We start from the raw sequence: 13,469 nt of genomic DNA on the forward strand, positions 1-13,469 counted from the left end.
TTTACGCAATGAGGGCATTAACTATAGAAGGAGGGCCTGGGGTTAGACCAGATCCAGGAAGACAGGGACCTGTGGGTTGTCATTTCCTGGATGTTGAAGGCTGAAAAGCAACGCGGCCTGCTGGGAGCAAGGCGCTTGGGAAGCGTGAGGTTACTGACAGTGAGTGCTCATTAGAAAAATAGGAATTGCTGTCATAAAGTCTGTACTCAGTGTGTTTGTACTTTGTCAGACCACACCTAGATTAGTATGCGCAGGCTTTGTCGCCATAGTTCCGGAGCGATATAGGTAGGCTGGAAAGAATATCTAGGAGGTAAGAGTAACATTCTGAAATCTACCAACCGAATTCCCATATTTTGTTCCCATAATCACATCGGGCTACATAAGCCAGGACAGCCGCTGGCGCACGCTGGACTCCTCGTTCTGCGAGGCCACCCACTTCCTCAGCCCGACAAGCACTACCGAGGCGATCACGAGCCCCATGCCGGTGGCCGTCAGTGGGCCGGGCACCTCAGCAAACAGCACAAACTGCCAGCAGACGGCGAACACCGCTCCGCAAACGCTACGCACGATAGCCACAGGGCCGGCCTCTTCGGCGAGGGAAGCGCACGTCAGGCACAGCTGACTCAGAAAGCTGGCGGCGACGAACGTCAGAAGCATGGCCGCCTCGGGCAGCGAGCGCGGTATCTTGAGCTGTGCCACCGCCAGGCACAAGCCCAGCACCAGCGGCGTCGCCACACCCGAGAAGCAGGTCATGATGACGGTCGGTGGCACGCCCTTCAGCATGCGTACTACCACGTACTTGCTGGCGATCAACAGCGCGCCTGTGAGGGCTAGCGCCGCGCCGAGGATGCTGACATCCGTCTGCGACGCGTCGGTGCCGAACAGCACCGGCGGCCGCACGATCAGCACCATGCCGACCATCGTGACCCCGATCGTGGCCACGTGCAGCCAGCCGCACGGCTCGCGCAGGAAGCAGCGCGCGAACATGGCCACGAACACCGGCACGCTGACGAGGATGACGCTGGCGTCCGCCAACGACATGTGTCGCAGGGCGTAGAACTTGAAGACAATGCCGGCGGTGCCAAGCAGGGCGCGCAGGAGTAGCAGGCAGCGCCGACCCGCAGGGAACAGGTCATGCCCCGAACGCAACGCCGCCACTAGGCTCGGCACGAAGAAGCCGACGAAACGGAATGCCGCCAGTTCGGCCGGGTCGAAGTGGTCTAGCAACTGGATGAGGAGTAAGCAGGTGGCGCCGAAAAACCCTGAGCCGAAGGCTAAGAGCAGTCCGGCTTGCGATGGGTCACAGCAGGTCCAGTGGCCGGCTGGTTTCTTGGCGCATGCTTCGGAGGCCGCTTCCGGGAGCTGTTTAAGGGAAGTGGTGTGTTCTATTTCACGTGGACTGTCAGGGGATGGCGCGCCATGTCTCTCTCCGTTTGGCTCCTGTGCTGGGTCCTCGGGCACCTCGTCGATCACGTGATATTTGATTGTGCTCCGCCCAAAAGGCAGCCGGTGCTGATGCTGTGCCTGCAACCCGTACGATCGTGAGAGGATATTATCAGTTTTTCAGTCATACCACCATGGTCTGTTTTGTTTTGGTAGCTATCCAGGCGAGTTGGTATCAGTTCAGGTCAGTTCATGACTCCTGATCACGAACCGCATTCGGCGATTGATACCTTATTTTCACATCTACCGTCCGGCTTTGTAAAACCCCTCCAGTGCACAAGGGAACTATGTTCAAGTTGGGTGGTAGGCAGGCTTCAAAATGCCAGAATTGGTCTGAATGAGATAGTGGATTCCTTGCAAGCTCGAATGGGTCCTTTGTCGTCATTACTGGACCTACTACATTTCCGAATGGGCCAATACGAACCAGAATGGCCCTCTGCAGAACAAAGTAACCCTCCAAAGTCAATAATGGATCCTCTACAGTTTACAATGAGCCCACTCTAGGCCTGCATGAGCCCCTCTACAGGCCAAAATGGGCCCTCCATAGTCAATAATGCCCTCTACGTGTCAGAATGGCGCTCTATAGGGCAGATTGCATCCTCTACGGGCCAGAATAGGCCAGCTACATGCCAGAACGAGGCCTCCACAATCCAAAATGGACCCTCCGAAGTTCATAATGGGCTCTCCACGGTTTGTAATGGACGCTCTACGGGTCCAAATGGCTGCAAGCTGAAATGGGCCCTCAAAAGTTAATCATGTGCTTTGCACAGGTCAGAATGGCCCCTCTACAGGGTAAGAAGTGTCCTCTGCTTACATAATCCCTTTACAGCTCAGAATGGGCCTAACCAGTGGGTCCTACCAGAATGGGGTCTCCGCGGGCCCTCCAAGTTAGGTGTGGGGGGGGGGGAGGGACGCCGCCCCATCTTCAACTTTTACCTTTCTTCGGCTCCAGCATCCTTGAGCCTATTCTCCCATCGCACATAAATGGGACAGCAAGCTGTCTGTTCTCATGTGCTTCAATAGTCGATAGTTCAGCCACTTCAGAGCGCTACTCCATGATATAATTTTGTGCACACCTGCAAAACTCCAGAGAGGGGTCAGCCCTTCTTAATCACGACAGACCAGGGCAGACGTGTTGCTTTCTTTAATCAGCTGGGGGGGGGGGGGGGGGCTCAGCGGAAAGCCTTGGCCTAACCTGCCCTAAAAATATGATTGTTTCCCGAATTTTGGTCACCTGGAGTTGCGTCCGCGATGTTACAATTTTACCAGAGTCGTAGACTCACAACTGTATTCTTGCGCAGGAATGACATCATTTCAAGTTAATGTGAAATGCCCTTTTGTGAAAAGCTCAGAATTAGATGGTTACTGATGACTAGCGCTGTCACTGATCATGTTTTCTAACCACCACAGCTATCACTTTGCGACAAATATACTCGCCACTGTTGGGGGAAAACATGCGTTGCATCTGACCTGGGTCACCCCGTACATTTAAGAGCGACCGCATGATGCAGTCAAACTTTATCTTTATCCCAACTCGGGCGTCATCATTTGAACACAAAGAAAATTTAACTTTTTCAGGCTGAACAAACATATGAAGGGTTAGCATGCCAAAAACGCTCGGCGCTCAGAACAACATTTGGCACAAAACTATTATCATACTAATTACCCATTATATATTAACCGGTATTTCAGATAATTGTTTTGTACTCATTTGGCCCAGTATTACCTCTGCCCATGTGCATTGAGAGGGCTCAGAGGAGCAGGGGGGGGGGGGGGGGCAGCCCCACTGAAAGTATGCAAAATGTCGCCCATGGGCATGGGCTACAAGCCGTTGAAACCAGACAATTGCCTACTGATGAAGCTTTGTAACTATAGAGCGTATAAAAGTAGCAATTCCTTCCATGCATGTAGCGATCGCATGCTTCAGTAATCCTCACAAGACACTGGCACATAATAATGCATTACATCGACGTGATGGAAATTCACATGTCGCAAGACATCGTGACTGCGTAACAGTCAGACCATGGAGCAAACGATCCAAGGGGAAAGAAACTGAACAGACCACATCTGACAGTCCCGAAAGGCAAAATCTTGAAATCAGATAATGAGCAAGTTTTAAATGTTCATCACGTACAGGGAAATTCATATTAAGTCAGATTTATTCGCCCGAAACATTTGTCATGAAGCATGACTCGGTATGCCTCATAACAAACATAAAGTCTACGACGTAATGGCATGCAATGCAGTACTGGATGATTGGAGCTAGTCAATGGGCCAAAAAGAGCTGTAAAATTACACCGAAAACATCACACCGGGGTAATATTCACATAAGGCCCCGGGGCGGACACGTGCCACCCATATGAGATGCATGGCATGCATTATATGTGCGTGGATACACGTGAACAGCTTAACGTTCTGAGCAGACACATGAGACTTAACAGATCAAGAACATGCCACGTTATTTTACGCAACGCAAAAACTCATGCGCGTGGGGGATGCTGAACCAAATTTCAGTTGAAGTTTTTCAGCTGTGCCCCATTCCTCTCCATTGCAAATTCCTGCTTACGCGTCTGACCAAAACTTCCATGAAGTGCTGAACTACCTCAAAGCCGACAAGCATAGAACACAACTCACCCACTCCATGTCCGGTGATTTCTGACGCTGCTCGCCGGGCGAGGCATTGATCTGCGCGACCTTGGGGCAAGCGTTATAGCAGCCGGCGGCGGCCGTGTCAGGACGGGTCGCGGCGCCGGCGCTCCTGGCGTCGCACGCCGGTCGGGCCGCCCTCCGCCGCACCACATCGTCAGGACACCTCTCGCAATGACTCCCCCTCGCCGCCCTGTCCGCCGGCCGCGACGCCCCTCCGCGGCGTGTTCGTCGCTGCTCGGCGTCAGCTGATCCCGGCAGTTGATCTGGCGCGCCGTGACGTCACCACTCGTTGGTGCCCCGCAGGCACCGCGATGGAGAAGCACGATCTAAAACGGCATGTTGCACATCGGTCTCAAACGACCTGTTGCATACCGGTCTCGGGCAAATGTTGCACACCGGCCTCAAATGAAATGTTGCATTCCAGTCTCAAACGAAATGCTGCACACCGGTCTCAAACGAAATGCCACATTCCAGTTTCAAACGAAATACCGCATACCGGTGTTAAACGGAAAAACATTCCGTGTTTTACTCGCGTGCAAAAAAACGGTATCTAAAAACTGTGTGCTGGAAGGGAGTCCAGGAGCAACAGATGGGAGGAGATTGCAACACATGGAGATCGCGTCCACTAACATCGAACCGTCGGCCCACGACCTCGGCAATGCGCCACGCTCCAATTTCGTGTCAATACCACTATCCTTTGAAAAGCTGGCCTATGACGCATGCCCGCAAATGCTTTATCGGCACCATATTTCCCTTCCCTTGCTTGCTTAGTCTCCGTTTGCATCATCCCAAAAGGCAGTCTCTCCACATGCCTCATGCTTGGCCTACACATACTTTTCCCATATGAAGCAGAGCACCACCGTTTTTGACGCACTTTGTTTAATTAAAACGCGTTTTAGCAAATTTGTTTCCCGATACACATTGTCTGGATTGCCTGGATACGCCCATGAACTTTCAGTTTCACAAAGTATACATACTGCATCAATTTTGACATCGTTGTACCGAAATTAACAGATGAGCCAGACGAAACATGCATGCAAAATATGGGTTTTTGCCCTCTGTTGTTCCTTCGTAACACAACACAAGCAAACCTTTCCGTAAAGACCCTTTGCCGTACCGTACGGCACCATGGTACCTTTTTTAGGTTTCATCCCAGCCCGGCGACAAAAATATCCTATGATTTTTAGTTGCTCGCTCGACACATCGCCACGTCGGCGACAAATCAGTGGACTCCCTAAGCACTTATGGCGCGCCTGGCAGACGATTCGCCGTTTTTACCAGCCGACTCTCAGCGTCCTAAACTAGACAGTATAACATCCTGAACCGATCCAGATATGGGGACTCACTCGGCCGCAGTTGCATGTTTCAATCGCTGCGATGCGATTGATGTGAGGTGGGCGGTGACTTTCAACACACTGCGGCATTGCAAGCGGCATTCGTAATACAGTATCACGAATACCTGCCGAGGATTTAAGGTCTGGGCGTTGTTTACTTCATTAGCGGTGCCACGATGCAGCATCCTGTCCTCAGCGTTAAGAGGCATTGACAGTTCAGATTCAGTTCAGTTCAGTTCAGGCTGACTGTGCACGCGCGCCTGTAGAAGACCGCCGGTACCAAGTTGTTTCACAGTCGATGAAACAACTTTGTGGTATTCGATTTCGTCTCTCATCTTCTGTTCTCATCGGCTTGGCTGCATGACGATGTCATAAGTCTCGAGTGTTAATTGATGCTGTACCCACCTGTTAATGTTGTCACCCTTCAAAATTACTAGCATGACCTGCCACCATGTCCGCATGTCACCATGTCTTTGGTCAAAGCGGCAAAAATCTCAGCTCTGGTGGTAGGCGACTTTGCATGGTTTACCGACTGAGCTGAACTTGTGAATGTGGTACTGTGTGGTATGTAATGTGATGCTGACCTGAATGTGGTACTTAATTTCCTTATGTTATGTGGCAAATCCAAAGCGATATGGCGGCGAGGTTAGACGAGATGCCCATCAAATAATAGAAAAGCTATTTTCGAAAAGAAAACCGATCTCTTGTGTAGCGCTAGCATCCATTTACATTCGTTTTCAGGTCGATCGTTAAGTGATAACTGATGTGCAAGTACGGATTTTCTTACCACATGTTTCCTGTCTCAGCGAATGATAAGACGCAACAATGAACTGGCTGATCGGGAAGTGTCAAAGTAACAGCCCTCTCACCTTAAAACCACCTCAACAGTCGCCCAGCGCAGCGCGCGGGCCCTGTTTATACACCAACTGCTAATTCTTTCTTTATTAATTCTTTCTTGATGAATTCTTTCGGGCAGTTTGGCCAAATATCTTATGGTTTTTTCTTGCAGTGTGCTATCAAACATGTTTGATGCGACTGGAACAGGTCGATTATCATGATTTCGAAAACACTTGACATTGCGCGCACCAAGCAACGACAAGGAACCACTTCAAACAGGAGTCAAATAGATGCAGTGAGTCACAAACGGTAATCCAGCATTGTTTGATCACATTAAAGATCTGCGATGAATTAGGCTAGGTCAGGCTCGCAAAGATCGATTATAACTGATTCAAACTAAACCGCTGCCGAACATTGTGCAACAAATGAGGAAAGGACGCGGGTATCAAGACATTCACAGTAATAGGGTCAGATAAGTAAACGCGGCTTTATCCGAGCAATTTTTTTCGATTGTGCGATAACGTTAAGCCACTGCTATCGAATACCCTCGGTTTCACTCGCAAAGAACAATTTAAAACATTTTTAAAAGATACCATGCATTGACTATCACGCACCAACTCACCGCTCGTTATATGGTGTCACGAAAACACACACACTATATATATATATATATATATATATATATATATATATAGTGTGTGTTTTCGTGACACCATATATATATATATATATTTATATATGTATGTATATATGTGTGTGTGTATGCAAGTTTTGTTATACCCAAGGGCAAATATACTTTTAATCAGTTTCTTGTAAGTTTGTTCAATTGCTCGACTTAGATCCTTTCTTCTTTTCGGTAAGTCATAAATCAACTCGCCTATGGTCATATGCATTAGTTTAAGCTACCGAACGTTTACAGGACATTCATTGCCCATTCTCAAAGCAATGTAACACGGTCTAACGAAAACCATTCAAGTATGGCAAAATACGAAGCATGCTCAACGAGGCATCATTTGTGAACTATCATTTAAAAGATTATGCACCCAGATATCTAGTTGAATTACAAAAAACATCCAAACAGACGCATTTCACTTTTCCAACCGGTCTGACACCGTGAAAAGTTAAGGACATCGAAGCACTCTGCTGCCATCGGGTGACTGAACAGGTCCAAAATAGTGCCTGACTCTAACCGTTTGTTTAAGTCAGGCGCCTTTTTCTGGTGGAATGGCTTCGAGAACTTTTAAATGGCGCTTGTCGGGACATGCTTTTAGAATCAGTGCGTTTTCGGTCAGGGTCAGAGTGCGGGAGATTTTATTGTTTTTTCACATATGCTGGTCTGGCGCTTCCTCCAGTAGTTGCATAGTCGCGCGTCGTAATAGAGATATGGTCATTGTAATATAGGTCGAGTTACGGAGACGGCAATGGCCGTAATGTCATTTAAATTCATACACTATACGGGCGCGCTTCAGTTGTTTTTAGTCTGGTGTCAGGTTGTTTTTTTATTATAAGGCTACTAGTTGTTCTCTTACAATACATGGTAAGTTTTATCTCAGTGTTGTCATAAGCCTGTGCAATAGTTGTCTTTATTATATTCCGCAAAACTGTTTTATCCCCCTTATACGACGGGGACATTTGATTTTGATAAACACATGTTAACGATGTAAGCAAATGCTCGTTAACGAGAACTATTCGAAAATAACAATTGACGAAAAGAGATTGAGTCCGCCTTGAATCTACGAACTTAGAAACCACTTGACATGAAACCGGCTTATCAACTTTGTACTGCCTAGGTCTACGAATACGCACACACACACACACACACACACACACACACACACACACACACACACACACACACACACACACACACACACACACACACACACACACACACACACACACACACACACACATACACACACACACACACACACACACACACACACACACACACATATATATATATATATATATATATATATATATATATATATATATATATATATATATATATGGTCCACGTGTGTGTGTGTGTGTGTGTGTTGAGAACAACATGCTAATATTTCAGCGGAAGGACCGGGATAATAGAGCTGCTTCTACCACAACATGCACCTGGTCATACGAAAAGCGATGACACATTATCGGTTGCAGACATGATGTGCGCCCACATCGAGTTTCCAGCACCAAACAGTCTCCACATTCTGTCACAAGGCGAACATCAGGTTTGCACACTTGTGCAGGTCTGTCAGCGGCCTCACGCCGACCGCACGTGACTTAAACTCCCATCTTTAAATTACGCACGTCACGTTGACAGCGCTGTAAATTGTCAATGTTGTTGTTTATTTGTCCACAGGCCCCTGCCTCCTGCAGCTGTTCACGCTTGACGTGCATTCTGGTTTTTTTTTTTGTGCCACCGTGTTCCGTGCGGGCAGGACTGGGTTCGCCGGATTCGGCGTACTTTGCTCTTAAGTCGATAAGGGTCTGAGCTGCTTTTTGGAGATCAGAACATGCAACAATTGTATACGCATCTTGCAAAGCTTATCAATTTATTTATGAAATGTGATGTAAGGTAAATTTACCAGTGGAGTGCATAATCTCCCATTCGGCCCATTCAAAGATTCACGGGCGTTAAGATTTTTGATGCCATGCCTTACGCTCATAAAACATTTTGACAGCGTCTAAAAGGCACACCGGACGCCAGACACGGCCATATCCAAATCGGTACCAGGAGACTGGCCGCAGTTGACGTGGGAGGCGACTGGCTCCTAATCCCACCTAGCTGTAGTCGCCACCGCCACCTGGCGGCCGCACTTGACCGGATAGCGCACAGCACTGGTTCGCCGGAAACGTGGCTAGACTGCTTCTTTCTGGCTGCATGATTTGGCAAAACGCTGCTGAACAGTGCTAGAAAATCAACCTAAAGGCTGTTGGCTTCTTGTTCGAAAATCCCGCCACAAAATAACCGATGTTCCTTGAGAAATCGGTTTCGAAAGGGCCTCGCTTATGTTCTGTCAAGCCCATCAGAATGCTGCCTCCGCCCGGGGCAGGAAATCTCTCATAGAAGCCCGTTGCGGATGATCAGTTTAATTTGGCGGCTACTGTGCATAGCCTTGTCCTAACAAAAGCTGTATTGTCACATTATTACCTTATGCGACTCTGTCAGTGCGAGTCTGAAATGTCGACACCCGCATACCGTTGCCGCTAACGGCTTCGACAGCAAACCATATGGAGCCACCTTCTCTGACATTTCTCTCTTGAATACAGCTGTTATGTGGATCTGGCTGCTAGCCTTGAAGCAACTGTGCGGGTTCAATGAGTCGTCCAGGTGGACCGTCCTACACTCACATCATAGGCGGCTGGTGTGAGATCTGCATAAACTGTGAGGCATGCCGTGCATTCGATCGCCCGATAAATTTTGCCACCCAGACGCACACGATGGAAGCGGCTCAGACGGTCATCGCTCTGGGAATAGCCATCTACGCTCGAGACGTCAGAGGTTCTCCCACTTTCTGAGACAGGCAGAAGTTCAGTGAGTTCCACTTACACCCTGCCAATTTCACCCTCGAGTCCGACGTACCGTCACGCGCCGCGCCACGCCGTGATAACGTTGTCCACAGATCTTCCCAGACGTATTTCGCGAACGACGGCTGCTGGGCTGTTACGAGGCGAGGACGCTGTGGGTCGGGTGACGGCGTGGGTGTAGTGACGGGGGAGGCGCAGGGGCCAAACCCCCTCCCCATGGCTTTCCAATTAGCACTGCCCTCCCCATGTCTGAACGTTCGCATGGCTATACAATGTGCTTCGATTAATTTCAGCCCATTCTTTTTGTTTAATTTTCCCTGCAAGTGCTTGCCAAAAGCAGCGGGACCTCAGGTCTTCATTCCTCTGACCTCCCAGCAATTAGGCTCTGCACTCACTGACCCTCTCTGGTGCCCCGGTCTGGTTTACTCGGAGCCGGCATCGAGTTAGATGCGTATCGAGTTGGATGCGTATCGAGTTAGATGCGCATGCGTACCGTATCGAATGTCATATGTTCGGTCGCAGACATGCTGGACCAACACGCTCTGACTTAAGCACGCTGCGGCCGACCTTGCTCCGACTCAGAGCCAGACAAGAAAACAATGAGGCAATTTCAGACGAGATGTTTGTTTCTTTTCAGGTTCGGCTTCGGCTCAACTTTAGATAATGGTCATCGATGCATTGCAAGGACTTGGAGCGTACGGTGTTGCCACCTACGCGACTTGTGAGGGACGACAGGTGCGTAAGATTGATTAATACACACTCGTCATTCAAACACTGTCTGGAGTTCCAGAGGAATGTCAAAATGACTGGTCGAAATTTAAGCAAATGGTTTCAAGGTCACGGTCACGGTTCCGACGACGTGAGCCAATGGCACCCGGTTACACGACACCAGCCGGTCGGTTCATGGCATGTCGCCGTGTGTGACGCACAAATGTTCAAATTTGACTTGTAGCCGTTCTGGAAGAGATACCATGAAATTCTTGTTTCAATGTGAATGCGGTGAATTGGTCCAAAATTTCACATGGGTTTAAAGAAAATCTGGTCCTCATCTTTTTTAAAAGAGGTCAAAGGTCAAACTAGATTACTGCATGGACCTATCTGACCTTAAATGTTATATTGACACATTTTCATGAGAATGTGTGCATTTAGCTTTCCGACGCAGTTTTTCCGAACATTATGCCCCGAAACTTGCATTTGTAAAATGAGTACTCCGCTTTCAAAGTGTAATGTGCTGTCCCGTACGCCCTACGCCTAACAGGGCGGCTTGTGGTGGGCCGTGGCGGTTGGCCCGGCCGGGGTCACACGGGCATAGCCTGCGGCGCCACACGGACGGTGACGTCAGGCGGGCGCGGTCGGCGCGAGCGACAGGAGTCTGGACTGGGGACGCCTGCAGAGAATGGCTGACTCGCTTTGAGTAAAGACAATACGAGTCTGAGTCTAACATCGGACTATGTGGAGTCGAAACGACGGAGCGAGGCGAAATAGTGCACAAAATGATATGTGGTGTCATAGAGGATGCAACAATCATACATGCAACTTGCTACTTGCCAAGATAAACTGGCTGAATGTTTTATGAGATATGAGTCAAGAATTTGGCGAAGGTTCACTCGTTGGGTCCTCTGCCGCATCCTCCCACGCAGTGATCTACATACATTAATAGCCTGGTTGTCATGACTTTTAATATACTGTATTCCGCAGCAGATGTTTAGGTGCCCTTCGAGCACTGGCACATACTCATGATCGGATGCCCGTGTGACGTGATGGGTTCATGCGAGTCGAGAGTTTGATTGCAGTTCTTAAGTATTCTGGGACGATGCCCGAGATCGGGCTCGGCTGCCTGCGTCAAATCAGCCTTACATTACACCCTCATACCTTATGATTCAATTCCGATTTCTTGACGTCACGTGTTGCAATTATGTGGCATCGTTAAAAAAACTGTTAGGATGGATATCTTTTTAGGTGAAAACATCCCTTTAATTAAATCACATGAATCGAAATCGTATATTATACCTAATTTATGGTATAGATCGTACTAATTAATCGTATAATCGAAACAGTATATTATTCGATACGAGCTGTTTGTGGCCGCGTGGTCGTTATGTACGGCAGCGTTATAGAAATAGCTATAACCGTACTCTGGTCGTCTAAACGAGTACATTTTATCTCAGATCTTTGGTGTAGACAGACGATACCCGTGTGTGGAGAGCATGATGTGCTCGGGACTGTACTATCACGTCCGACGTCGGCGTCGTTGGTTATGACGAATTCAAGGCGTATGTCCACACATGGTGGCAAAAGGGACAAATCCACCCGGTTCCTGGCGAAGGAAATCTTATTTTGGATGCAGCTTCCACCCGCACATTGGCGTTTATATTTCAAACGCATATACATGGCAACCATCCTGTACATGTGCCTCACCAAAACCGTATATATCGCTTGTAAGAACGCACTGCCTCTGTTAAAACCACACCAAAAGCAAGCGTCATTTTTGCCGTTTGGCAGTAGAAGTTTGTCTTATTTCACTTTTTGTCCTACGGTAATCTCATAATCCAATTGGGAATTTTCGTAACTGACCATCAATCTGACAAACAGTTTCTCTATTGTAGATGAAAAGTTCATCTCAATTGTTGTGTTCTGAATGATTAGACGGCGCTTAAGTTCGTTACGATGCTGCCCACTATAACAGCCGTGTTGTTTACCGACGTGTTTTAGGGCCGCCTTCTTTCACATCTGAGGGGGGGGGGGGTGCGTTACCCACTGGCCGATGCCCTCTTTGTATTCGCTCCTGGTGCATGCTGCTTCCTCTTCTTGTGGTAGACGAAGGAGGGCGTCACGCATTGTGAGGAAGCATAAGGTTCTCGGGCCCAGAAGCTAAGGTGACGTGGGTCCCTGGTTCACCTATCTCGCATCCTTTGCTGATCTGTCTCGAGTTCCACATCTTCTGCCGCTCTCCTGCATACTCTCCTCTCTCACACACTCACTGCCGCTCTCCTGCACACTCTCCTCTCCCACACACTCACTGCCGCTCTCCTGCACACCCTCCTTTCAAATACAGTCACTGCCGCTCTCCTGCACACTCTCCTCTCCCACACAGTCACTACCGCTCTCCTGCACACTCTCCTCCCCCACACAGTCTCTACCGCTCTCCTTCACACTCTCCTCTCCCACACAGTCACTGCCGTTCTCCTGCACACTCTCCTCTCCCACACACTCACTACCGCTCTCCTGCACACTCCCCTCTCCCTAACGCTCACTGTCGCTCCCCTGCAAATCTCCTCTCCCACACGCTCACTGCCGCTCTCCTGCACACTCTCCTCTTCCACACACTCACTGCCGCTCTCCTGCAACTCTCCTCTCCCACACACTCACCGGCGCTCTCCCAATCGCCCATGATTATATCAAGTTGGTACAAGTGCAAGATACATGAAAAGATATTACCATGCGCAAGGCGTAGCGTTCCTGCGATTTAGGTGATGGCAACAAACAGGAGGACAACTAAGTGAACGTAGACTCTCTTCTTTCCGTGAGACCCTGACATCAACCATTTGGAAGTGAATAGCACCGGGATACCGGGAAGGGTAACTACCCACGCCTTGGTCCACTGACTTTTGAAGACATTCCTACGTCCGTCATTAGCCTTCATGCACGCGTCGAGTGCCCCAGGATATGCAACCGCGCCTCAGT

The 13,469-nt window shown here is 49.0% G+C and overlaps 1 protein-coding gene across 1 annotated transcript; it reads right to left on the reverse strand.

The window, feature by feature from the left end:
• Positions 1-375: 375 nt before the first annotated feature.
• Positions 376-1,421, reverse strand: LOC119089982 (solute carrier family 35 member G1-like). The gene is made up of 2 exons (XM_037212782.1): positions 1,395-1,421; positions 376-1,362 (listed from the first exon to the last, which is right to left on the reverse strand). The coding sequence occupies exons 1-2, from the start codon at positions 1,419-1,421 to the stop codon at positions 376-378; spliced, it is 1,014 nt and encodes a 337-aa protein (XP_037068677.1).
• Between the last annotated feature and the right edge of the window lie 12,048 nt (positions 1,422-13,469).

The sequence above is a fragment of the Pollicipes pollicipes genome, unplaced genomic scaffold (genome assembly GCF_011947565.3).
Source record: "Pollicipes pollicipes isolate AB1234 unplaced genomic scaffold, Ppol_2.1 Scaffold_3087;HRSCAF=3621_pilon_pilon_pilon, whole genome shotgun sequence".
In the NCBI taxonomy this organism is placed as follows: Eukaryota; Metazoa; Arthropoda; class Thecostraca; order Pollicipedomorpha; family Pollicipedidae; genus Pollicipes; species Pollicipes pollicipes.

Excerpts from the sequence above, each read along its gene's own strand:
- LOC119089982 (XM_037212782.1), bottom strand. The coding sequence starts at position 1,421 with ATGGCGCGCCATCCCCTGACAGTCCAC. Across the intron at positions 1,363-1,394 it reads GCCATCCCCTGACAGTCCAC|CTCCCGGAAGCGGCCTCCGA; the intron begins GTGAAATAGAAC and ends TCCCTTAAACAG.